This window comes from Lepidochelys olivacea (assembly GCF_965140295.1).
Source record: "Lepidochelys olivacea isolate rLepOli2 genome assembly, chromosome: 6".
In the NCBI taxonomy this organism is placed as follows: domain Eukaryota; kingdom Metazoa; phylum Chordata; order Testudines; family Cheloniidae; genus Lepidochelys; species Lepidochelys olivacea.
Window position 1 is genome coordinate 36750559 of NC_140416.1, and position 27780 is coordinate 36778338.

Genomic DNA, 27780 nt, shown 5'->3' on the forward strand with positions numbered 1-27780 from the left:
AAAAGTGTAGCTGAGATTGTCATTCTATCATTAATTCCTACTATGATATTGTTTTGTGTAAATTAAAACATGAAATTACTAAATTCCCTGGTTCAGTGCTCTCTAATTTCTGTTTTCAGGATGTCTCACGTGCCAAGTTAGCAACCATAATTCCAGACCCTGTGGTGGCTCCTTCTATTGTGCCTGTTCTAAAAGATGAAGTGGACAGAAAACCTGAATACCCAAAACCAGACACACAGCAGATGATTCCATTTCAGCCAAGACATTTAGCACGTAAGTCGAGAGTTTAGTCATGTTAAGGTTGGAGACTTCGTTCAGGGGCCTGTTACTGTCCCCCTAACTCACATCAAGCCATCCCACTGAATTTAATGGGGATACTCATGAAGGCCCCTGTTCAGAAAAGCACCGACTTAATTTTAGGCATCTGCTTAAATCCCATTGGGACTTCAAAAGAATTTACGCACATCTAAAGTTAAGTTGGTTCTTAAGTGCTTTGCTGGATTGGGATAGGCATAAGTCTTTGCTGAACAGACTAAGGTAAGCATGAGAAAGGGTAGCAGAAGCCTCAGGGCTAACATGCTGTAGGTTGTTTTATAGGATTCAGATAGCTGAAGACAATGACAAAATGTACTTCTGCCAATTATTCATTTGTGTCAGATAGAAGAGCTCTAAAGCTTGAATTACTCTACCGTTCCCATTTGATTTATACTGTTCTTTTCCTCAATAGCTCCAGGTTTGCATCCTGTGCCAGGTGGTGTATTTCCAGTCCCACCAGCTGCTGTAGTTTTAATGAAACTCCTCCCACCACCTGTGTGTTTTCAGGTTTGTTTCAATAATTAAATATTCCACAGGCTTCACAACTGGTACATACACTCCAGTAGAGTGCTTTAACGAATGAATTATATATACTGTGCTACTTAATGCTTCCAGTAATGTGTAAGTATTTCCCAGTCAGTCATCTAAATTCTTCTCCAATAACAGGGCCCTTTTGTGCAAGTGGATGAACTCATGGAGATTTTTCGAAGATGCAAAATGCCAGAAAGTAAGTTTTTCTCCATTTTTATTCTGTGTCCTTGAAGTAGCAACACGGCAGTGCATGGTGAGTGTGGGGATAGCTGTATATCCTCTTACACAGGAAATCTGCCTAGCAGTCTGTACTGAGATTACGCTGCTGCCCTTTGATTATTTGAGATTTCCCTGTAATAAAGAAATGAGAATTATTGGGTCAGTATATTTTTCTGATTCATTATTGTTTCTATTAGGGCTGCTGTAAAATTCTACAACTTTCCCATTATCATTTCCTGAGGTGAATGGTTCATAACTCAGCTAATAAAAGCCCCTCAGGCCTGAACCTAGGCATACACCTTTTCATTCCCCAAGTACACATTTCACAAACTTAAGAGGCATTGGCCATTTTAGAGTATGCATTAGCCATTCAGAATGGGGCTGTCTAATCAACAAGAGATCTGAATGGGTCAAGAGTCTCTTCAGGGGTCTGGTCCCCTAATGCTTATAGTAGAACATGACACAATAGGGCTGCTGTGAGATCTAATGTGCAACTTTCTCAGTATCTTCACCCTATATTGGAGCAAGTGACCAGACCTGAAACTAAAACTTAAGTCTTGCTTGTTACAGGAGAAAGTCACCTTAGGCAAGGATACTAAAGATGTTGTTTTCCATTTTGGACATCAGTTTCCACCTGAGATGTTTTCTGAAAGTAGCATGCAGCCAAAGTGACTCAAAAGTCAAAGCAGTACATTTCACTTGACTTTTCCCTGAAGATGTTTTCCCATGCAGTATAGTTTCTAGCCCACTCATTATTTTTGTTGCAAGATTGACGTCCAGTGAGATGACTTAGATTTTGAGAATTCCCTAAATGGAGAAGGTGCCTTGTTGTTTTAAAGTAAAGTAATTTTTTAAATGACAGTATCCTGGACTCTCAAATGTTTGTAAGGAGTAAAATGGCAGAATTCTTCATTGTCCAAAGTGCAGTGGATCTAATCAGTGGCTTAAATGAACTCTTTTTTCATGTCCTTGTTAAATTCGAGTCAAGCACCATCTTACAGAAACATTGAGACACTGAGAAACGTGGAAGGAATGCCGTGTTAGGAAGTTTCTGAAATGTAACATTTCAAAGCTAAAACGTCCTGCTTTCGCAAACTAAGCTACACCACTCAGTGTGAGTTCTATTCCCCCTTTGGCAACACACTTTAACAGCAGCATATCCTTTGTCAGAGGCAGTAGTAGGAAATCCTGACTCTCATGTGATGTCAAAGGGTGACACATTTCTGTTCTGTTTTTAGCAGTGCGTCTCAGTACACCTGCATAGTGTCCAGGGCAGCTTAATAACTTGCTGACTTGTTTTGCTTATCAAGGAAAACCTAGTTTGTTTCTGAAGCCAATTAATCTTTCTTGTTCCAAAGCTGTTGATGAAGCTGTAAGAATAATTACTGGAGGCCTGCCTGAATTAACTGTGGAAGGCAATGGACCTGTGGAAAATAATACCATGTTCAATAAAGCTGTCAAGAGACCAAATGAAGATTCTGATGATGAAGAGGAGAAGGGATCTGTGGTTCCTCCTGTACATGACATATACAGAGCACGACAGCAAAAGCGAATCCGATGAAACAGGTTCCAAATCGGACTGTAAAAGACTTGTATGAAGAGATTTTTTTGCCTCTTATGTCAAATGTTTAAAAAGGGACAACCGTTTTTAACAAACATCTCCACCATGAGGTTTTGTTACTGTGGTGCCTCTTTATACTGTATGGTTCTTGATGAGCAGAGTCTTAGAAAGTGCTCTAAACAAAATTAGGTTTTTCAAGAATAGCACAAAATGTCTGAACTGCATTTTGTTCCTCTTCAAGTGTGTTAACATCTACCACTTGAAGTTTTGGGGGGGCTTTCAACAGTTTTATTTTAAAAACTGGATGGCTTATAATTGTGAAGCATTTTTAATTCACAGTTCCTGGAAAACAGTTGTTCTCAGTTTGCTCATGTAGTGTCCTGCCTTATTGTTTGTTTTTATTTATGGCAGAATGTATGGAATCTGTTTTGTAGTTTTAAAATGGAAAACACATTCCATTAAAATAAAGATATCAATAACTTCATGCCTCATTTGGATTTTATGTATACATTCTTACATCAATCAAACAAAGCAGTCTCCCAAGAGATGTTCAGCTAAACATATTGGTTGGGAGGTAAATTCCTTATGTTTTCAGAGTTCTGCTCCCTCCCCAAAATGTTGGAAGATAGTACATTTCCTCATTCCAAAGTAAGTTAAAATGAAAAAACTGATCATGCTGTGTTGTCAGTTCAGTATACAGAGTGTGCATCTGATGAAATTTCCAGAAGCACTGTTAGTCCTGCATTAATTTTATACACAGTTACGGTCTTTACTTTACAGGCAAAAACAAGCTATTAAACATTAAGTGTTTTGTTTTTTTAAATCACTGCAGTCTTTTTCAAATAAGTTAATGGTGCATGGTTCTTTTAGAAGCAAATTCTGGGTAATTGTACATCTTAGATTGCATTTAAAAACTTGCACCTTAATATTAAACATTGCACTTAGAGCATTATTTTTTCTCCAGATTATACAGGCTCTTACTACATAAGACAAACTTAAATTCCAACCATTGATGTGGAGAACTGTAGTTTAGGGGTGCCAGTGAGATTTGAAGAGGTGGACGTACTCAGCCAGTAAAGTGTATTCTTCACATTGTGCAAGTTGAATTGCTTAGTAACCTGCAAAAGCATAATTTCATTTGACAGGAGAGAAGGTAAAGTGTAGAGGGGGATATTTACAGAGGTAGCCCCTGATCTGTTTGGCACAGAATCCTAGAATGGGGAGCAAATGTGGTTGTGTGAAGCAGCACAAAGAAGTTGAATCAGGTTCTAGTTGCTGGCTTGAGTGCTTACATTGCCACACTTATCTGAACTTATTTTTTATCAGAAGATTTTTCAGTTTAGCTTGTCATCGAACAATCAATCAGAACACCTGGGGAAAGTAACCAAAATGTGACACAGTAACATTTAAAAAAAAAGTTTAGTAGTAAGTAACAAATGCCCAAAATAAACATAACACAGCAGCAACTTACACTATCTGCAAGACTGACAAAGCCCAAACATGGAGTCACTGGTTCTTGGTTAATGCAGTACCCCACACTCAACCAAATGTGCCTGCTGCCCAGCTAGCTTTTACAGAAAATGTCAATAAAGCTTTAGGAACAAAACACAATATTGAGAAAAACAGGACTTACTGTACTGACCAATGAGCAGCATGCCCTGGTGTGTGTTGGGAACAGTAAGCAGGAGCTGGCACTTGTGGCCATCTGGACTTTGCAGCTTTGGGGGTGATGATCTCCTACATTAAGCACGTACACATTTATCCAGACAATTTGGTATTTGACTATTGCTTATCCATACAGTGAATCACCCATCCTGACATTGTACTTATTGCAGCATTTACTCAATGGATGCTAAGCACATGCAGTCTCTGCTCATGAGCGATTGTTTCTATAGGCTTGTTTTAGCATTAAGCTTGTGGGTGGGTTTCTAAGTAAGCAGTTATCACAGTGATAAATGTAGTAAGAAAGCCAGAACAGATTCAATGTATTTTTAAACAAAGCTGGTAGGGGAAACCACTCTTCCACTGCAATCAAGTAGTTTTTCTGGGAGCTACTGAAGTTGAAGTCTGGAACTTTGTGCAGGATTTCCCAAACACTTAGGGTACGTCTACACTACCCATCAGATCAGTGGGTAGTGATTGATCTATCAGGGATAGATTTATCACATCTAGTGTAGACATGATAAATTCCCCAATTGCTCTGCCATCAACTCCTGTACTCCACCGCTGCGAGAGGCAGAGTCAACAGGGAAGCGGCAGCAGTTGACCCCGTGCCGTGAGGTAAGTCAACCTAAGATACACAACTTCAGCTAAGAGAATAGCATAGCTGAAGTCAACGTATCTTAGGTCAATTCCTCCTCTCCCCTCCTCCCCCCACACACACAGTGTAGACCAGGCCTTCTATAGCACAACATAAATAAAGCTCACCCACAAAAGCCATATGGGGCTGAGAGGGAATGGTGCCAGTCACCACTCATCTGCTATGTTTATTCCTCACGTAACCACCCAGATCTGAAAATCTTTGGTGTAGGTGTCTAAGTAGTTTTATTTTCAGGAGTGCTGAGCACACAAGAACCAGGTTTGAAAATGTTAGCCTTAATCCTCAATTTCACATCATATCAGCTCATGACCCTTACTTCTCATTTTGGCATCAGTCTCTGGCTTGTTCCTACCTTGAAATTACCCTCAAACCTTTTGAGTGATTAAATAGCCAGAAGTTTGGGAGCTTTCACTGAACTTGAATCTATAAAACTGGGCTAGAAATTGTGCTGATGACCTGAGAACTAGGATGTACAGAGGAGTGTGAAAATGAAAACAAAAATTCAATTTAAAAAAACAAATCTTGAACAGTTCAGCTATGTCCCTCCTCCCTATCCCATACCACTGCACCCATATCAAACAAAAATGGATGTAGTGGTACTAGCAAAAGGTACTGATCACTTTGTAGGTTGTATCCTTTTCCCCAGCACTGTTATTTTTAAGATTGTAAATCACTGCATTTATGGACAATATGGGCACTGCTGAAATATAAACAAAGAGCAGCAATTTAGGACCTGTACACTTAGATCCCATTAACAAGAATATCACAAGCAGAGTAGTTTGTTTTCTAACCATCTCTCACAGGAATTGTTCAGGTGAAAACCAAAACATAGGTTACACAAAAAGGTAATATTGGGAGCTGCAACAGCATTTGGGCTATTATAATTCAAGAGCACCAGCTGCTGTAATAGGTTTAAAGCATCCACTGCTAATACACAAAAGAGTTAAGATCACACTGACACTACGCAAAGGTATAGAGAAATGTAGTACCAAGGCTTGAGGACAAGAGCAAGAAATGCTTCTCTCTAATAGCCCTCAGTAACTTCTATATATAGAAAGTATAGAGTTTGAAGGCCAGAGTCATCTAGTCTGTATTCTTGCATATCGCAGGCCACCAATACCTGCACACTAAACCCAAAGACCGAAATTAGGCCAAAGTATTACAACACAGAGAAGACTAGACTATTATGTGCCACAGACAGAACAAAGGGACTGAGGCACATCAGTGAGACAGAGAGTAGAATAGAACAGAGACAATCCAAACAATGGTGCTAGACAAACTTTTGAGCTTAAGCTACTTATTTTCAATTTACTAAAGAATGTTCAAAATATATATTTTCAGGAGTTCAGCCAAAAGAACCATCCAACAAAGAAAAATGGTTTTCTAATATTGTCATTAGTTTTGTAATCATAAAAATGAGGTAAGCTTTGTTTCAACCGAAGTTTGAGATTGATTTAATACGCCAATGTGGGGACACATCAAGCAAGTAAAGCTACTGTTATTTTATTCCATCTTCCCCATAGAGCAGGAAACTGTTAGAGCCGTACATCTGATCTCAATTCAAGCCCTAGGAACTACTGAAATTTCAAAATGCAAAGGGAAGTGTAAGCATTAGAATAAGTACTCCAGGGTACCTCCCTTCCTATCACCATCATGTTAGACTGGTTGACTAGTCTGTCACATTCATTATTTTATTAATCAATAGTTTCAAAAGAGGCCACCTTTTAAATTCTTCATTTTAGAATACAGTAAATATTCTATTTTTGTCATAGCACACCCCCACCCCACTGCCCCAAAACTCTTAGGACAAGGTACCAGCCTATCATTTATTAACATGAGCTCCTTTCATCTTATATTACCTGAGATGCTAAGAACTTTGGCAACCATTTCTTACCCAAAACTGGATGGGCTCTATCAGCTGAAGAAAGTTTCAATTTTGCTTTTAACTGTCCTAAACCTTATATTTACTTCCAAGAAAAGTTTAAATTTCAATATTTTATGAATTACTAAGATCAGAAATCCTTCAGAGTGCATTTAGAGGACATCTTGCTAGTTATCTTCTCAATCTAAAATATTTCAAGAGTTCAAGAACATCTGTAAAAAGTGAAAAAGCATCTAAAACACTAAATATTTTCCCATGACTTTAAATAGTTCATTTCCTACTATACCTTTTAAAGTCACTGCTTAAAATATTAAGGAATTCTTGGTATGTTTCAATTTCAGTGATATTTCTGAAACTATGAGCATATACAATTGTCTCGTAAGCCACACAGTCTTAGGGGAAAAAAATGAGGAAATTTCCTCAAGCCTGAAATTCAATGCACAAGTCTTTATCCATCTTCTGAAAATGTTTACTTTAGTATTTCACATAAAAAGGAGTAAACTACCAGCAAACGAAAGGCAAGAAATGCCACTCTTTTCAAAACATTTCTCTTGGCCCATCTGAAAGTTTTACAGAGAAATTCAGCTGCAATCTTATAGACTGTCACCCTTGTAACACTGTACATAGAAGAAGAGCATTATTTGATAACCAGAAAATTCACTACAAAATATAATTATATCATGTTTTTGGTAACTTATTTGCAGAGAGAGACCAAAAATTGCCATAGAAAAAATGTGATTAGCAGAAAGACTAGTAGCCTTATATTATTACAATAAAATGCAATGTTTGGACCTGCTCTTAACTACCATTATTCAAGTTTCTTACATCTCAAATTTTAAACTATTTCTTCAGTTGTTAAAATAGGATTTCAGAAGGCCAAATCACTCAGTATGGAACAGACCTTGGCTAATCTTCTCTAGATGAACGCACACACTAACTTCATGGTAAATTGGAGAGTTAGAATGCTACAAAAAGCCCCCCACAAAATCAGCAATTTAAAAATGCAGTCTGTTTGTACAATTGTTTAGTCTTATCTAACATCTGCTCAAGTAGCAAAAACTACAGCCATAAAATTAACAAACATATCCTCAGCATGAATACTTGTGCTAAAAATTAATCTATTTACCATTTAATTCAAAGCACCTATTCCAACTTATACATAATTTTCCCCTTCAGAATCAGTGCTATTGAGTTACAGTAATAAAACTATGTTTTAATGGAATGCCATTTTCCAAAGCCAAGTTAATTGCAATTTTGTTAGCAGACAAAATTAACACTATCTAGATAACATACAAACTGGTATGATTCTTCTGACTACCCTAACAATTGGGATTCTTCCTTATTCAGTAGTTTGCTGAGGATCACATCATAGTAAGGGCTAAACACCATCTTGTTATAGTTGACAAGGCGAACGTACTTGACAGCAATTTCTTCCATCTCTCTTTGAATAGGCCCTAATCCCCCAGGAATAGCAGGAAATGATTTCTGATGACCAGAAGCCAGATAGCTCTCCAAAAATTCCTGAATTCGTGAATCTGGAAAAAAAAAACGACCAATGTACTTTTAAATACAAAACAACAATGCATGTGATCTTCCTCCATGGTGCACTACCAAAAAAAACCCAAACCCACATTAAAAAGAATTGGTGAGAACACCCTGTGTTATGTACTTCAATCCAGAGACTCCTCTGAGCATAGACTCCCAACATTATGTTTTACTGTCCAAAAAGATCGTTTAAATAATCATCACTTCAGGCAGTACACTTGGTGATGCAGGCGGTGGGGCAGTTCAGTGAAGATCCAAGTTTAGGAATAGATCACTTCTACAGCTGGAACTTGGGCAACTACATTTGAAAATTCTGACCTGATTTTCGGAGTTGTTGAGCTGCCCAAGAGGTCAAGGTAAGGCACTCAACTTTGTCTAGTGGCTCACCATACATCAGAAGCAAGTGTTATTAAATAAATAAATAAATCAATCATACAAAACAGGTTATTCAATGGGTTTACTAGTAGCAAAAGTAAAAAGCATGCTTGAGAACACTGCATATACACTCCAAGATTACCTATCAATTTGCATATAGTGTTGTCAGAATTTCCCAATGTCTGGATCTGTCCTTTAAGCACAATCTCTTTCTCAGTTGTCAATGGCATGAATCCATGTTGGGAAAGACAGCTACTAACTTCAGCACAGACCTTCTCACCAACAGTAGCCAAAGATTCACTCAGATTAAAGGAGCTAGAGAGAACACAAAGGAGTAAACCATTCCTTAAGGATTGTTGCTTAGTCATTTATTTTGACTCTTTACGATCAGTCCAATTATATTGATTTGATCTGTCTATATATAAACAAAACACTTGTTCCTCTCACCACCACTGTCTATGGCAGTCATCCTAAACCTACAGGTGTCTGCACGTATGTACAGAACAAACAATTTTGTGAAGGATGGAGGGAGACTGGTCCAAGCTATGAAGCTTGGTTAATTGCCAACATGAAGCTGTGGACTTGGTAGAAGACTTCACATGAAAGACAGTAATGACAACAAATGAATTGTTTGCCACAGGAATGTCAGATGGGGAGGAAAGGAATAAGGTGGTTAATTTCCTTAGGAAAAACTGCTAGCTTTGTATACTTGTGTGAGCGAAAGCCCTCCATTCTAATTGCTTGTCCCTTCTATCCTCTCCTAAGTTTCTTGAAGTCAAGAGAGTAAGAGAAGCCCATGCAATCAATACTCACTAGGATCACAACAAAATTAAGCCACTGAACACCACTTCCACTATTGAACATAGCATAGGTGAGAGATGCTAGGTAGGAGTCATTCAGATACTCACGGAAGGTGCATTCCCGTCAACAACACCTTTATAATGGTTTTGATTTTGTCAGCAAACCCTGGCAGATTGGAAAGCACTGCACCTGCTACATTGAACATGACCAGGAGGATAGCACCCGTCAAGGTGAGCTGTTCCAGCTCCAGCTGCATTTCCTGAAAGCGGGTGTGGTCCATTAACAATGTCTGCAAAGACAGAGTAAAATCAAAATACTGGGATAACAAAGTATAGTGAAGATGAAATTATGAGGCCAGGTAACATAATGAAGATTATTCTGAAAACTGAATTCCGTTAGTACACTGACTTCAAAATTGTATCAGTATTCCATTCATCTGAAGGGTGGGCCAATGGCACCAACGCCACACTGAGTAAAATCTGTAAGCAGCAAGTTTGGAAGCCCAGAGAGGAAACATTCTCCATTTGCTTCTCCTACAAGATTTCCCAATTTGCTCCTCAAACCAGATTCCCAGATAGCAGTATAATTCAATGGCACTGTTAATATATAGCAAAAAGATGCAATACTCAGAAAACAGTCCTCTTCAAATTAAAAGCTTTTACTATGGTTAAAGTTAGATAATTACTAGAGATTCCTCTCTCTAGGACCCTTCAAGGGATTGGTGTTGCAGTGGGATAGTGCACCAGTCTTTTATTTCCAACACCTAATTACACAATCAGTCTAGTCAAATATGGTCCATTTAATCTGATATTTTCCCTCTAATGGTGGACAGTGCAACAAATCCACAATGAACAATTATAGAATAACCTTCCTATGGGAGAAATCTTTCTACACTGGTTAGTTAGTGGCTGGTTTATGGACTGAAGATGTTTGGATCCATTATATGCTTTTTACCCTAAGGCAGACCCAAGGTTAAGTCTCAGTAAAGGTCTCATCTTAGTGCTCAGAGGACATTTGTTTCCATCCCAAATACCACCATTTAAGTTTATTAAAACTCAGCATGATAGGCAGTTTGCGCTCCAGAAGTGGAGTATCAGGGATTAGTAGGTGAGAACCAAGGTGATTTAACAGAGCTGTGTTGGTAAACTTGCACAATGCCTGGGGCTTCACTATCTAATGTTTTCAGTCCCGCACTTTCATGAGCACTAATTCAATTCACAAAAAGAAGAGTGTTTTTTAAAAATGCTGATGTTTCAACTTTGAATTACTCCGCTTCTATTACAGATGGATTTGTTTCAAGACAAACGAATAAAAATATTCTCCTTTTGAGATAAAAAGTTAAAAAACTTATTGGGTTACTACATTCAAAATAAAGCATGAGAGTTATCAATTAATGGATCACATTACACCAATCATAATTTATAGTGAACAATGTAAACTTTTGTAGATCAGTTGTGAATGTTAGTTTTCTGAAGTCTCTCACACGTCCCTCCCTCTCAAAACAGAGTTATAGGGAAATACATTAGATGGTTCATAAGATACAAGTAATAACCACCATAAAGGGGAAAGATTTTGTAGAGAGTTCATCCTGGGTGGGCAAACAGCTGTTTGATTACTTAACTCGATGTCAGTTCTTGACATGTCATATCCCTTATGCTTCTCCTCCTCCAAACTGAATACAATGGTCAAAGTTAATGGAATCTCTCTCTCTAGGTTTACAGTGGTACAACAGAATCTAGCTGCACTGCTTCTACAATAACCTGAAGGTTGTCAATCTAGTTTAAATTCAGAGGTTTGGGTTCAGAATCTTCCCAGCAATGAACTAGCTGTCCAGGTCTTAAATATAAGAAGGTAAGAGACAATTGATTAAAGATATCAAGACAGAAAGACAATTCTTCTACTGCGAAATCCTAAACCCTGAGATTTATGCTATGAGCCTCCTACACAAAGAGATAGTTAAACGGAGACATATTGCATGCATAAAACCAGACATTAGTAATCAAAACATCTGCTCAGTCATGCAGGAAGAACTCTTAGCATCTTTTTTCTTTACAGTTGCTGCAACTCACATAACATAATGCAGTTTATGAACCACTGTAGTGAGAGACCATGTGACAGTGTTTGAGAGTGATATATACATACATAACCCACAGAAAATTACAAAATCATACACAGAAAATTCATAATGGAACTCCCTAAAGGATCACCTATTAAAGAAGTAACCTGAGAAAAAGAATACATTATGATTTGTATTACAGTAGCATCAAGGGGTCCCACTGAGATTGGAACACTCCTGTGCTGGGCACTGTGCAAAGTATTAGACTATCCCGGTCCTGAAGAGTTTACAGTCTAAATAGATAAGACAGAAAAATGGTGGGAGGGAAATGAAAGGCCCAGAAAAGGAAATGACTCGTGCAGTGACACAGAGCCAGGAACAGAACCAAATCTCCAGATTCCCAGTCCAGTGCTCTATACCAGAGATGGCCAACCCGTGGCTCCGGAGCCACATGCGGCTCTTCAGACGTTAATATGCGGCTCCTTGTCTAGGCACCGACCCTGGGGCTGGAGCTACAGGCACCAACTTTCCAGTGTGCCGGGGGGGGCTCACGGCTCAACCCCTGGCTCTGCCACAGGCCCTGCCCCCACTCCAGCCCTTTCCGCCCCGAGCCTGCCATGCCCTAACTCCTCCCCCTGCCCACCTCCCAAGCCTCCTGCACGCCATGAAACAGCTAATCGGGAGGTGCAGGGAGGAGCTGATCGACAGGGCTGCCTGTGGGCAGGAGGCGCTGAGAGCGGGACTGCTGACGTATTACTGTGGCTCTTTGGCAATGTACATTGGTAAATTCTGGTTTCTTCTCAGGCTCAGGTTGGCCACCCCTCCTCTATACAGTAGATTACACTCCCTCACCTTCAGTTAAACTTCAGTTTTGAAGAAAAATAAAAAAAATTCAGAATGTTGTTATCCTATTAAAAGAGTTGCAAGAGTTCCAGTTAAATCCTAAATCTTTTAGTATTTTATGTCAAGAACAAGGTTATAGATCCAAATGATTTCTGATTTTTCACCAAACACTGTGTAGAAAATTAAATAAAAGAAGCTACATCTTCTCTTAAATACCTACTTCTGGGAAAGGCCTGTGCACATGATCCCACTTAAGCAGCTTTAGATAGGCCCAATTCTGTACAGCAGCAGGACACAATACAGGAACTCCACTAGTTGCAGCACCAACACCCGGGGAAGGTGGATTTTTACACCTCAAATTGGCAAGATCATCTGATGCTTCTTGCAGCCAGTCGGTGACAAAGTCTAGAGAATCTGAAAGAAAGCAGTTTGGTAAAAATCTTACTTTCAGGAGTTATCTTTTTTCCCCCCCATGAATAGTTTTCAAATACCACCACTACTAGGCTCTCCTAATACCCATGGTGCTAGTTACTGAGATGCATTTTATTTACTTTATGATTCAGAACTTCTGGAGGACACCAACGCAGATTGAACACAGAGAACCTTGTGGATGGAAACCACAAATTAATCTGGCAGTACTACAGACTAGCATGTTGATGCTGATTTATAGTGCCATATATTACATGGATATCCCAGGTCTGGGTTTGTTTTAAATGCAGAATTGTTGTACCAGTAAATTTCTTGAATTGAAGCCTACGGACCAGAGGTATCTCTATTTGCATCATGGAGCAATGTAACAAAATACTTATTTTGGTGGATTGTTTTGCGTTTGTGACACCAACATGCAAAGGCACATAATTCAGAAGAGGGGAAAAAAAAGTCATACTTGGCTGTTTCTCAAAAATCCTCTGAAACTTCTCTCTTTCGTATTCAACAGATTGTTGCATTAAATGCGGCCTAATGCTACTGACAGCAAAGTTAGCCATGTCCATTTTCATTAAGTTTAATACAGAGAAAATTGCTCTGAAAAAAAAAAAAAAGAAAAAGAAAAAGAAAAGAAAGATGTCATTTTTTCAAGCAGGGTTGCACATGTTTAAAATGTACAGTTTGCAAGATTTACTTAGCATAGATTGTCCAAGGAAATGAGCTATTAAGAACACTAAAAAAGCATGATAAGTATTGACATGGAGCTTGAAGTGTTGGGAGAGATTGCCAGGGTAACGAAGCTTGCTCGCCTGTAAAGAAACTTCTAAGAATGTACTAGAGTCCTTTTCACAGATCAGTTCTCTTGGGACATGTGTCACCACATGCTGAATTTAGGAAAGACTTAGTTCTCAGCCTAACACAAGGCTTATCGCTATACATGTGTATACTCGGACCTCTGTCAACCTGTGCATGTATACTCTGCGAGGGAGCTAAATAAAAGTGAAAAGGTCATGGAAGAAATTAACTCCAATGTCTACTTAGGTGTAAACATTTCCATTTAAAAAAAGAAAAAAAAGATGTTCTCCTCTAAGGAAATCCTTACTATTGGAGACTACAAAGTTAGGAAATGCCTTAGTCAGGCAAGACACACAAATGGCTCAATACGCTACTGATGACAGTTAACAAAATTCCCTAAAACTGTTGATAACTTGCACAATTTATTTAAATGAGATAGTAACAAAACAGAAAATGGCATCTGACATATCCAGGCCCTATATGCTTTCCACTTTTAAACACCTGTAATACATTCTTTTATTACATATGAGAAAGGAGGTGGAGGGGGAGAGATGAGGGAGGAATTGTCTGAAGAAGACCGTAAAGCTGAGTGAACGTTATTTTCTAATTTATTTAATGTATCAGCAGAAAGGAAAGTGAACAAGGAATTCATGCTTTTTCTTAAGACGGTCTCCCAGTATCCAGGGAAAGATCCTCTCACCTAAATATGGCATTTCAGAAAATGATTGTTTCCAATTACACAAAGGTACAAACAAATACCTTCAGTCCACCAGAACCAAAAGGGTCCTTGCTAATAGCTGCTGGAATTTTCTTCTTTATAATTTCCCCCCTCTGCTTGCTTTATATTTTTCCAGAAAGAAATTTTTGCTAGCAGACTTTATATGCTACCAGCATGCACAGATAAAATTTGGATCTTTAACAAGGATCTACAAGCAAATTTGAAATAAGTGACCCACAGTCTGATTCCTTGCAATTCCTTAACATCATTCCAGTACCTGAATAGTGGGACTATTTCATGAATGTCTTTCAGTTTCTTAATTTCCTCATCTCTAACTGGAGCACAAAGGGTCCCCATCATTCCAATGATGAATTGTGCCAGCTTAGAAATATCCAGGGCCCCATTCACTGCCTCCTGCTTTATCAGATCTAGATCCAGAACTTCAGTCATCTGATTTCTTAATCTAGTATGACCAGGCAATAAGAAAGATAGAAGAGTCTGAAAGAAAACAAATTTTCATTTTGTTAGTTTTTCACAACAAACATCATTGTTTCACCATCTTACAAAGGAACTGAATAATGGTCTGAATTAACAACCAAATTCATACTGGATTTCTATGGCAGATGACATCTTAATAGTTGTTCAAAACATAGGGTCACAAAAATTACACGATATATTTTTTAAATCATAGTTTTCCTGCATTCTATACAGTATTAGTGTTATTCAGATTGTAAACTCTTTGGAACAGGGAGGGTTTTTTCAGTGGTGGGAGGAAGGGCACACATGTATGCAGCGCAAAACCTAGCCTCTGATTATTTGTGCTTCATTAGCACCTGTCACATTTTGCTACTGCAATCTCAGAATTATTAAAGTAACATAACCTGCAACCTTCCCTTCATCTAACATGACTCGGCATTTCTTGCTTTCACATTGGATTACTTTTCCCCCCATATATGCATGCAGCTTATAGATAAAGTTATTGTCTAGACTTCTACAGAGAACTTTACACACAGTTGTTATACAGCGATGGCATACAGTTTGTATATTTGTGCCACGTAATCTCTGTAAATTACTTCTGATATCACACATTCTTACCTCTTTAATCTCCCCCACAAGTTTAATTGAATGATCGTATGTTGGTGGATCTTCGCTTAACTGGGCTTCCAGACAATCCCAAAAAGCTTTGTGTACAATCTCTTTTACGGTTTTCTCCAGGCTGTTGGTAAACACAACAATATCAAAAGATGACAGTTAGTATCTTACATGTAATGAATTAGAGAGTTTAGAGGAGAAAACTGCCATTTTAATCAGGCACAAGAGTATAAAAACTGGAATGATTTGGAATGGCTGACTTCACAGCTGAAAAGATACATGCAGAGTAGGCGAAAAACAAAAAACAAAAACAAGACCCTTAAAAGTATCCAGAAAATGACACTTCTAAAAGTAATCTATAAAGAGAAGACAAATCACAAAATCATAATTTATTTTGTCTACACACGAACAACATCTGTGTTTCTTAGCAATACGTAACCCATTTAACTTCCTAGAAGCAGTGCAAGTCCTCTGGGTAAAATTTTCAAAAGTGAAACCAGAATGTGATAGCAGTGAGGTACTTCCTTCATCACTGAGCACAACTCACCGTTTGTCAAAATACATGGGCATTAAGATATTTTTTACTAAATTGGATGGCCAAATTCAGACTTAGTGTAGATAATCCCATTACTTCAACAACAAGTTACAAGTTCAAATGTTCTGATTTAATTGTGCAACTTTACTAAAGCCGTATATGTTCATACCAGATCTGAATGTGGCCTTGATCCTTTTTTGAAGATGCCTGGGGCTACCTTGGAATTCTTACTCCATTAACCACTGAAGTTCAGGCAGCTCCTGAAAGCAGTAACCATTTGTTCCGAGAGCAACCTAAGGGTATGTCTACACTTCAAACGCTACAGAGCTTCAGTCCAGACACTACCTGTGCCGACAGGAGGGGTTCTCCCATTGGTGTAATGGCAATTCACCTCCCTGAGAGTCAGTAGCTGGGTTGACAGAAGAATTATTCTGTCAACCTAGCGCTATCTAAATGGGGACTTATGTTGGCTCAGGATTTTTCACACACCCAACCCACATAGTTAATTTGACCAAATTTTCTAGTGTAGATCAGGCCCAAGAGTCAACCTTAGAGAGTTACTACAAAGGAAGAGGATGTTAAAGAATACAGAAGAGTAAAATAGTGGTGCTAGAATGAAGAAGTGGTGAAAAGCTAAGAAACATTACAAAGCTAAGAAAACACATTACAATTCTTTCCATGGAATTTTTCCCCAAACGTATCTTCATATTCCACTCTTACATCCAAAGGATTGATATAAACTGCTATTTATTTCTATCAGTAACCATCTTACCTGCCTTCTGGTAATTCAGCTGGTTTAATCTGGAAGCCTCCATTGACTACAATTTCATGTGCTAATGCCATATTAGAAACTCCTTTCGCTGTTTCCATCAGCTCTTCCATCGACACAAGCCGAGGGGAACTAGCTGTAACATTAACAAATATATGACATTTCATTATTCTTTCAAAAGCTGGAGGTAAGATCCTCCTCCACCGTTCCGCCAGTCGGCCAGTACAAAGGGGATGAGAGCTAGTAGACAAACCCAGCTGAGGATGCCCTCGACGTCATAGATCTGATGAGGCTGTTTTCTCTCCCACCCCAAAGGGACTCGTCAACAGCATTGTTGTGCTCCAATCAGCCATCAACTAGGCCCCAACATGCCTGTGACCTCTGCTGCATCAAGTCCCTCCTTAAAACACACATCTTTTAGGGCTATAGAATGAAGTCCTTCCCACAGTGAAGGGGGCAAACCATTTCTACAAAATATGCAAACAACATTGTGGGGCCAACAAGCTTCATATGCAACCTCACCATTCAGTCCTGGAGATTTCCGCTGCATTTATCATGTGCCCACTGCCATTTGGATTATACGTTTTTCAAGGCAGGGAGGGAATCTCATCTTCCAAAGTATCTGTAAAGCACTTACACCACCACCACCACGCAAGAAAACAGCTAGTTTTCCCTTCTCTACTTTCAGTGGAACCAGCAACCTCTTTGCCCCGTTTCCTGAAACCAGGGTCTTGCTATTCCTAACTTGCTAATGATTTCAAGGCCTAGCCTGTGTGCTGATGCCACAGCTCTTCTCCTTCCATTCATCTCTGTATACTCAACGGGACATGGGTTGCGCCACGTCCTAGAGCACAGCAAGTAGCCTGAGACTGGGGTTTGGAGTGGCATGAGCATTAGAAAGTGCACACAGGAATGGGAGGCAGCAGTGCAGCAGGACACCACACAGAGCAGGTCCAGCTTTCATTAGGTAGTAAAGGAAAGAGGTCACTAGCTATAGAAAATTGGGAGGTGGAAGGTCACTGGGTAGTAAAGCCAAGCCTTGAAAACAGCACCAGCTGTCCGTGCTCAAATTTGTCCTGACTTATATACACACCAGTGGGCCAGAGCGGATATTGCTGTGATACAGAATGTGCCACTGCATTAGCAGCATGTAGCAATAAGTGTGGCAAAGATGATAACGATGCTGATATAACAGATGCTGATTAAGGGAGTAACGCTGCACCCCCTGAAATCAACTGGAGCTTTGCCGTTGACCTTCTTAGGAGACGGTCATCCCCCCCGCCCAAGTTGTGCTAGTAGCAGTGCCTATGTCAGTGCTAAGCAGCACAGAGACAGAGCAGGCCTCAACGAGCTATTCCGAGTAATAAAGCATGTGCCTTCCAAAAACTGAGAAGAAAAGGGAAGAGAGCTCTTCTCCGGTCCAATCATCTGTGAGAAGAGACTATATCATTAGCGCCATCAGATGAAGAGAGGGCTGGCCAGACTTCTCCCCAGCTGGACAGAAGGAAAAGTGAGAAAGAGGAAGATAAAGAACAACAGAAAGCAAGGACTGGTTGCTGTGTCACCCTGTGATTGTGATAATTCTGTCGCTTCAATTCCAATTTTGGCAAAAACATTACATATATAGATTACACACACCCGACACTGAAATAAAACTCCTTGAGCCATACTAATCACACACTGGGTTAATTTGGAATAGATTTTTTTTTTTAGATCGACGAACAGGTTTATATGATTGGGTTTATGCGGGTAAAAACCTTCTACATGGAACAGGCCCTTCATTAAGAAGCCTTTCCCCAACTGTCTGCTATACAAAGTGTCATTTATTTAATAAAGAATTACCTGTGCTACTTTGTCATAAACAGTTCTTCACCCAGCACTCTAGACACTTGTATGTTACTGCCTAGGGTTTGATCCTGCACAATGCCTGTGGGGAGTATTGCAAAGTCTGAAGTCATGAGCAGACAGGCAGTGCACTCACTCTGCATTTAAATCAAAGTGCTCTTGCCTGATAGGCAGGAATAATTTGGCAAACAGCAGAAGTAAAGACCTATAGTTAAGCACCTCATTTGTATGCTGAAAAATGCACTTAAGCACATCTCTTGACCTTAGCCCCTTCTTTACCCAGCACTCATGACTTGATACCTCTCACTGCAGAGGACTATGCCTAACACTTGACTTTTGCGTTTGTTCACACATGCACCGCAGCACGCTGGACTCTCTGAAGGGCATCTTGAAATATCAGGGCTTAGAGCATAAATCCCATAGGGAATGGCTCCTGTGTTTGATACAGCTCCAAACACCATCATGCTCAACAAATAATTAACACCGTTTTCAAAAACAAAAACACAAATAATAAAATGCATTGTATTCAACGGCTCAAGACATAATTGTTGCCAGGCTTTTGCAAATATCATCTGGGGTAATTCTGCTTCTTTAGCCATAAGCAGAAATCATACCCAGGGAAATTCCCATTTGCTTTTTCATTTGTTTTACCTATAGGGACTTGCTAGTCATACCAGACTTGTCAGAGTCAATAGTAATATCATAACCAGCTCCTACATTAAAAACAAACACCAAACCAGAAAGACCATACTCTGGCAATAAATTTTAACACAACGTGATGATCTGGCAAGAATGTTTGTCACTGCCCTGTAGCATTGGGACTGAAAATGTTTCCAGCCCCATTAAAGCTTCATTAATTTTCAGACTTAAGGTACACTTCACTGACTGGCAGAACCAAAAGATGACACACCCTTAGATTTGACCTCTTTTGGGGGGTAAGGGCCATTTGAAGGTTCCTCCCACTTAAGGAAACAACTATTAAAACTATAAACCAAAGGCTACAACCCTCCAGAAAACTAAGCAGATGGATTGGATGATGTAACAAGAAAAGGAGTATACTATATTGGGGCCAGATCCTGTAAATACTTTTAGACACTCAAATATTCCCACTGAAGTCAGATGACTCACAAGAGTTCTTAAATTGGGGGTTGTGACCCCTTATGTGGGGGTCGCAAGCAGTCAGCCGCCACCCCCAAACCCTGCTTCGCCTCCAGTTTTTATAATAGTGTTAAATGTTTTTTTTAAATGTGGTTTTAGTTCATAAAGGGGGAGCACTCAAAGGCTTGCGGTGTGAAAGGGATCATCAATACAAAAGTCTGAGAAGCACTGAGTTACTCAGATGCATAGGTATTTGCAGGTGCAGGCCCTTGGTTAGGATCACAGACACAGGCATGTACATGACATATGTAGAATACACCACTCTACTGATTCTGGCTCACAGTAATGTTAGGTGCAAAGGGCTGAAGTTTATTAATACCTGTGCTTTCCTTCCCCCCCTCCCTTATGGGAATCTCTAGACACAAACAGGACCTCTATTATTTGCCTGTGGGCTTTCAGCACCAATAGGGTTTAAAGTAGATGTAGATTTCACATAGTAGTGGAGGGTGTAAGAGACACTATTTCAAATGTTCATGGGAGCCTCCATTTCCACAGGGTGCTCTACAATAGCACTCATATTCTCCCCCAACAAAACACAGCACCTGGAGAATGACTACAAGAAACCTGATTGCTGCTCCTTGCTAGAAATTGCTAGAGGAGACCACACAGAGGCTGCCTAGGACGTGTAGTGTGCCTCTGACACCCTGCTAGTTTGGGACCTAAATTTGGATCCCTGTACTTTGCAAAATCGACCTGATACAAAAGCACAAAACAATTATTTAGAAAATGACAAATGGCCAAATTCTGAAGCTCTTATTCATGCAAAATTCCTATTTATTTAAATAAGAGTTTTGCTAACGTAAGGATTTGGCCAATAATTGCAAAAAGTGAACTGAAGGAACAACTCTTCTCTAGGAGGATGTGGGTGGTGATTTTATGATGGAAGGACAGCCAGGCAGGGTGGCAATCCCACAATGCTGATGAGCGCCTTCCACCCACGTTGACTTTAATAAGGATGGAGGGCATTTGCACCTTTAGAATCAAGCCCTAACCAACCAAGGCCAGTAAAATTATGAGTTGATGACAACGGAATTCCAGGACTTCTTCCAGTGACAGCTTTCACTTCTCGAATTTACTTCCTATAACTAACTGGAATGAATTCCTAACCTACTTTGGGGAAGAAACACATTTGTTGGTTTTTATTCTGGTACTGTGGCCTGATCAGGAGTGCTTGAGGGGTGCCTATAGGCTGTTTCAAAGGACAGAAAAGCCAACCACATTAAAGAAAAAAAATGTTTGCTTCTCCTTTTTAATTGTTAATGATTGATACAATATTTAATTAATTACACAATAGTTAATTGCATAGTAACTAATGAGCCTTTTAAAGGAATCTCAACTTTTATCTTCGCAACAAGAAAAAAATGTATTTTTGTACTTTATTTTAACAGATTTGCTTACATTGAGCTGTGTTGCACCTGTGTGGACTTGAGGAACTTTGTCGTATCCTCGCTCTCATAGACTGATCTGGGTTGTTCAAGCTGTCCTCTTTGATACCCTCTGAATCGCCTAATTTTTCTTCACTTGTATGTGGAATATCAGGTTCCTGAGACATTTTCAACGTTTCTTTTTTTAGGGAAGAGAAAAAAAAACCACGAACAGAATGGAACTGAATGGATATATACTCTTCCTGCCCTTGCAAAACAAACACAAAATCAGAAAAATTCCCTGTATAGGTATAGATATATCAGAGATCCCCCCTCTTAATTTTTTTTAAAAGGTTTAAAATAAGGAGATCCTTTCAATGCGATTATCATTTACTCAATATTTTTGTTCACAAGCCCTCAAAAATCTGAAACGGTTTCCTTCCCATAATGTACATGATAGAGACAAAATATCTGGTTTGTTTTTTTAAGATTGCTAATGAGTGCTTGACTTTTTAAAATATATATTAAAAGACAAGAGACCCCGAAGCATTTTATGCACATACGTTACTTGGATTTTGAAGTTAGATAAAGGATAAAGGAATTAGATAGAGGAAAAGTAGATTACATTTTTAACCTACCATTTTAGAAATTATCCCTACTAAGGAGTGTAATAAAATGTTTTGCTCATATGTTCCAGAACTGTAGCCAAATTCTGCACTGACTTATTATCAGAACTCAGTGTAATCCACCTGAAGACAATGGGATCCACCTGCAGATAGTGAGGTAAATCAATGCAGAATCTAGCTCCTAAATTTTAATTCCATACAAGAGGCATGATTTATCCACACCGGGAAGTTAGGAGGATTTATTAAAAACCATAAAAAACTCTGATTTAAACAAACAGTAGTTGTGGAGATTACAATGTTGGATTTTCTAGCATAATATCACATCACATACACTTTAGAATACTTCCTTGGTACACTGCAAAAGTAGCATTTGTAAAATATTTTACTCAATTCAATAACTTTACTTCAACTATTTCACGTTCACTTTTTCCCCTGAAGTATGTAATTTGCATGTCTTCATTTTAAAGAGTACCTACTCTTTAAAATGCTACTACATATTAAGTTTCCATTCACTGGTCATGGCTTCAGGTAATAATAATTAGAATACCTAGCTCTTAAATGGAAAGCTAAAAATATTTAAAAAAATATATCATTGCTCTGAAATCAAATATCCAGCATCTCCCATTTACAGAATATCCTCTGCATGGGGGGGATGGGGGGGGGAAATAAAAAACAAAAAACCCACCACTTACTTTTTCACTTAATATCTGTGGACCACAGGCTGCAAAAGATGAAAGAGTCAGGCTGTCAGCAAGATAAACCATCCCAGGATCACCTCAAGGCTACTAAAGGAAAACTGGAGCATAGGCCTATACGGATGAGAAGGTAGCAGGAAGTAATACAGAAAAAAGACAAGAAGCTGCTCTGAGTTTTTTATACAATAATTAAAAGACTGAACCTGGTGCATCCTACCTCCCCCATCTTAGAGGAGGTAACAGGAAAACTCAATGAGTTCTTGAATTATTTTGTATTACGTAGTGACTAAAGGGCCCAATTGTGCGAGGTGCTACATACATTCACGTAGTAAGAGACGGTCCTCTGTCCCAAACAACTTACAATCTAAATTGCCAAGACAGATAAAGGGTACGAGGCAGGAAGTATTATTATTCCCATTTTACAAATGGAAAAGTGAGACAAAGAGTTTAACTTGTGTAAGGTCACACAGGAAGCCTATGGCAGAACCAGTAACTGAACCCAGATCACTTGTGTTCCAGTCCAGCATTTTAGCCACAAGACCAGCCATGCCCCAATCTGTAAATTGCGCCCTAGAGAGGAAAAGCTACAGCATGCATTCCTCGCTGCGTGACTGAACCAGCACCGGAATCACTGACCATCTCTACATCACATTTCTAATCACTTGAGCCATCCAACCTCCACGTACAGGACTCCATCCAGTGCAAACAGACCAATGAGCAGAGAGCACTGAGACAAGAAATAGGTCCCATCCTTGAAACATGGTTCTGTAACCCACATGGATCTGCCGCCAACCTCCTTGCCCCATGGCATGCAAGGGATAACCTGAGCTCTTTCTGATAGTACAACAGCAGCCCCAACCAAGTTCCAGAGCCACCACGTCCCCAGTATACGAGAAAGGTAAGGATGGCAAGGTACCATGAGCAGAAAGGGTAGAGCAAAGGGTCTCAGGCCTGGAGAATGATGGGTCACAGCTACAGTGAACAATGCAGCAATTAGGAGGAGGAGGTCTGATGACAAAAAGGCATCTAGAAGATGAGTACAATGATGGATGCTGTAGAAAAAACTAAGATGAATAAGGTAGATCTTGTTAAACAAATGGAAGACAAAAATTTAAAACAATTTGTATTTACTTTTTCTTGGAAAATAGTGCTGACACAAAATTTCCCCAAATATATCAAACAGATTAGATTGTTACTATCTATCCATTCACATAATGTGGTTTCCCCTACAGCCCCAATCTGCCGCTTCCTTTGAAAAATGGCTTCCAGAAATTCTGAATCTGAAGTGCAAGCATGGCTGTATTACAATCTCTCTCTCTTTATGCACCACCACAATATCTGAGTGCGTCACAAACATTAATGATTTAAACCACACAACAACCCTGAGATATAGGGAAGTATTATCTTTATGTTGCAGATGAAGAAATTGAGGCATGGAGTGGAATAAGCGATTTACTCAAGTTCATACAGCAGATCGCTGGCAGAGCCAAAAACACAGACTAGGATTTGGCAGACATGGGCTACCTCCCAACCTACTAGAACATCCTTCTTATGCTACAGGCTGTACTCTAATCGGTCAGTCTCCACAAAATAAAAGACCAACAGTTATACTCTCCAGGCTACACAGTTTCACATGTAAAATAAAAATTATTCTCCACATTTCATCTGTGCAGTGTCGCTTTGAAGAACTTCTATGCCATCTGATCAAAGACCTTTTATGCATTTGAGGCAGTATTTGTTAGGTTAGTGTCTAATTTTCAATAGTCATTTTCACTAGATTGTTACTATTGTCTATTAGAACGTATCTAGAACAACTCCCGTTTGCACTGGTCAAATAAGCTTAACAATGTTTCTTCTGAATCAGCTAGCTGCATCTTTTGTAAAGAGATTGGAGTCCATTCAATTAAAATGAAAGGAGTCCGTTTCACTGGACTTCTCTTCACCTTCTTTTGACTAGAGAGAGAAATATAACAAATTTAAAATATTAAATTTCTTTTAAACTTAAAAATAATAATTTGCATGGACATGGCTCATTTCATTCAAGGACCTCAAACTGTCCTGCAAATATTGACAATGTTAAATAAATGTCGCAAAGCCCCTGTGAAGTATTATTTCCAGTTTTACAGATGGGGATTCTAAACCGCAAAGATGTTTAGGTCCCAATGCTGCAATGAGCTCCATGTGAGCTCTGGGATTTGTTCGTGTGTAGCTCATTGCGACAACAGTATCAAAATCACAAATCAAGTCACCATCCAGGCTGAGCACCTTGACTTCCCAGTTAGACAGATGATACTCACCCTTTAATAAGTGTCTCATCCAAAACCCACTGACTTCAATGGGAGTCTTTTGATTTCCATGGCCTTTGCATCAGGCCCTATCCACCTCGTGACAACCCGATTTACAACTTCATAAAGTAACAGCAGTAGTGAGCACTATTGCTCTCCTCTTTAGTAAACAAGCCAGGGAATCATGGGCTCTAGACTACCAAGGCAAAATAAGCATGCAGAAATTGTTAACATTTACCTTGCTTTATTAATCCTTCCACGAAGTGCTGTAATATGATGCCCTGGGACACACTATGCTGCTGGAGCTGACCTACTGAATTAAGGCAAGTTCTAGAATTATTTGTTTTGTCTATAGTACTGTATGATTTTGCTAATGGTTCCTTACAGAATCATAGAAGATTAGGGTTGGAAAGGACCTCAGGAGGTCATCTAGTCCAATCCCCTGCTCAAAGCAGGACCAACACCAACTAAATCATCCCAGCCAGGCATTAAAAACCTCTAAGGATGGAGGTTCCACAACTTCCCTAGATAACCCATTCCATTGCTTCACCACCCTCCTAGTGAAATATTATCACTCCTTTTGGGCTACAGAATATTAGGAATGAAGGAGTCAAGCCAAACACGCACAGTAGGATGGCAGGAATAATAGGCTTTACCCACACCCCCACTGCATACCTCAGTTATCAACCCCCACACACCATGCTTCCCACTCCACATGTAGGGCCAGAACTTCAACCCCAAGCAAAACAACAGGAACCAGACAGAAAGCGAGGCCTACCCTCCGCGCCCTGACTCAGCACTGCAGCAGGGACACGGGGGCCTTTCCGCAGACAGGGAGCCGAGCCCGCCAGCCACAAGCCAACGCGCGGGCTTCCCTGGGGGCTGCTCCCCCAGCAGGGACGCGGGACGGAGCTGGCCTCCTGTTCCCCCCAGGCACCGCCTTGCACACACTGGCAGCGAGCGGGCGGAAAGCCCCAGCCCCTAGCGGGGGGGTGAGGTGTCTCTCCAGCCCCCGTGGGGACAGGGAGCGGCCGGGGCGGGGACAGGGGCGCGGGTGCTGGCGCAGGACCAGAGCATGGGCCAGGCTCCGCGCCCCTCGCTTACCTGGGCGGCGGGCTGGGGAATCCCTTGGCGCCGGCAGCCCCAGTGACTCCAAGCAGCGGCAGCGAGCCGCAGGCAGAGGGAGTGGGCGAGCGCCCGCCACTCTCCCCGCGCACGCCGGGCCCCGCTGCTCGCTCCGGTGCCGGGCTACGGTGTGCGGGGGCTTCGCAAAAGGCCGGGAGCGGCCAGCCTTGCGCAGGGCGGCGTCATGGCTCTGAGCCGGGAAACAGGAGTCGCCGCCGCAGCAGCAGCGGCAGGGCCGGGAGGATGCTGCGGAGCTGCAGCCAGCCAAGGCCCGGGGGCGGCGCTGGCTGCACCAGCCGCTGGAGGGGGCTGCGGGCAGGAGCGAGCGAGCCAGCTAAGGAGGGGAGAGTGTCTTGGAAAGGGAGCATGCCAAAGACACAGAAGAGGAGGGTGAGAGAGTAGGGAAGTTTTCTTTACAAAAGAAAACAAGCCAGATGTTGACATGCTATGAATAAAGACTATATATAGAGACCAGGAAATGTATTTCGTCTGTTTAAAAAATTGATCCCTTAATTCTTTAAAGTGCATAATTTTCCTTGCAACTAAGCTATGGTTATTTTGATTCAGTTAAGGTCTTATATAATGGAAGACTAAAAGCCCTTAGGGTAGATGGCTTGTAAAACTGATTGGGATAGGGTAGGTTATCTTTTTACACACACACGATCAGGATAGAAAAGAAATTTTAACAGTGACAAAAGTTAGGGTTATTACGGCATTCAAATTATAAAGCTGTCGTCGGGCGAGTGCGGAGTACTTACCACGGTCTATCTCCGTGTGGCTGCGTGGCACGGCCGGCTTTCCTCATCTAGCAGCACCACCACCAGCTCTGGCCCTGGTGCCGTCTGCCTCTTCTCCTGAAAAGGCCCTGCAGTCAGGTCATCGTAGCATGTTCCCCTCCGTCTGGGGTAACAGAGTCCAAACAAGAATCAGACATCTTTAAATCGGATCTTCATCCCCTGACTCTGGGCTCCGTGGTCCTTAGAGTCCCCTCTTACAGCTTTCAAGAGTCCCTATCCCCTTATATCAGGGGGCTTCAAACCACATTCCCTTATGGCTGGTAGGGGAACCCAGGCAGCCCTCCTCCTCTGGATTCTAGCCCAGGGACTCTGTAGTGAGTAGGCAAGAGCAGTCAATTCAGACCTACTTCCAGCTACCTCCCTGGACTTTGCTATGTCAGGCTAGTAGCAGGGTACCTACCGTCCCTTCCTAGGCCCACCATGTACCTGTATTCTTCTCAGGTACCACAGCCTCTCAAGATTCACCCTTCTTTCCTGGCAGGGCTTAACCAGGCTCCTCTTTAGCATCCTCCAACAAATCCCAACTGAAAAATATAAACTGACAATAACTTCTGTCCTCCTAGGGCTTGGCTTTTCATCCTTCTTTAAGTTTTCTCCTGCTCCAATGAGAATGCTTCCCAGGAGTCTAGGTCCTGCCCTTTTAAATCAGGGCTCATCACCAGAGCTTACTCCAGGTCTCTCTTGACCCTTTGCCAGAGTGTCAGTGCAGGAGAGGAACCAGGCCTCCTCTGCCCCAAGAAACCTTTTGGCCTGCAGCCCCAGCATAGTAGCCAGCCAGCTCCTCCCCAGCTGGGTTTCATCCCACATTTGTCCTGGCCCAGCCTGCACCTGCAAACAGTGCACTAAATGAGCTCCCTTTAACTGTTTCAGTGCCAGTAGGGGGGTTTACACTCCATCACAATGTAGTCTGGTTTTTGGAAAGAAAAGGTAAATAATTATTTTTTCTAATGGAATTCTGGACCATTGTTATGGATTTCCCCACTTTATTTACTACTATTTCTGCCTTTTCCAATAATCAGATATTTGAATAAGGGCTCTAAATCAGAGGTCTCCAAACTGTGGGGTGGGATGTACAGGAATGTTCAGGAGGTGGGGAGCCCAG

At 40.7% G+C, this 27780-nt stretch overlaps 2 protein-coding genes across 4 annotated transcripts in view; one reads left to right on the top strand and one right to left on the bottom strand.

The window, feature by feature from the left end:
* The window catches only part of CSTF3 (cleavage stimulation factor subunit 3), a 77268-nt gene extending 74158 nt beyond the window's left edge, over positions 1-3110 (top strand). Inside the window, exons 18-21 of the mRNA XM_084630595.1 lie at positions 120-273; positions 728-822; positions 982-1042; positions 2424-3110. Coding sequence (XP_084486721.1) covers positions 120-273; positions 728-822; positions 982-1042; positions 2424-2626 — 513 coding nt within the window. The 3' untranslated portion in view covers positions 2627-3110. The remainder of the gene's footprint in view (positions 1-119; positions 274-727; positions 823-981; positions 1043-2423) is intronic.
* A 916-nt stretch (positions 3111-4026) lies between these two features.
* TCP11L1 (t-complex 11 like 1) lies at positions 4027-26655 on the bottom strand. Of its 3 annotated transcripts, none has more exons than XM_084630598.1 (12): positions 26640-26655; positions 24995-25069; positions 22469-22497; positions 21185-21349; positions 16787-16919; positions 15483-15603; positions 14665-14885; positions 13335-13471; positions 12669-12862; positions 9657-9838; positions 8891-9063; positions 4027-8363 (listed from the first exon to the last, which is right to left on the bottom strand). In XM_084630598.1, the coding sequence occupies exons 4-12, from the start codon at positions 21336-21338 to the stop codon at positions 8143-8145; spliced, it is 1536 nt and encodes a 511-aa protein (XP_084486724.1). In that variant the 5' UTR covers positions 21339-21349; positions 22469-22497; positions 24995-25069; positions 26640-26655; the 3' UTR covers positions 4027-8142. The 3 variants fall into 3 exon arrangements, with proteins under 3 accessions (XP_084486724.1, XP_084486723.1, XP_084486722.1); XM_084630597.1 differs by having other exon boundaries at positions 22469-22585; XM_084630596.1 differs by lacking the exon at positions 26640-26655 and adding an exon at positions 25861-25909 and having other exon boundaries at positions 22469-22585.
* Positions 26656-27780: the final 1125 nt, after the last annotated feature.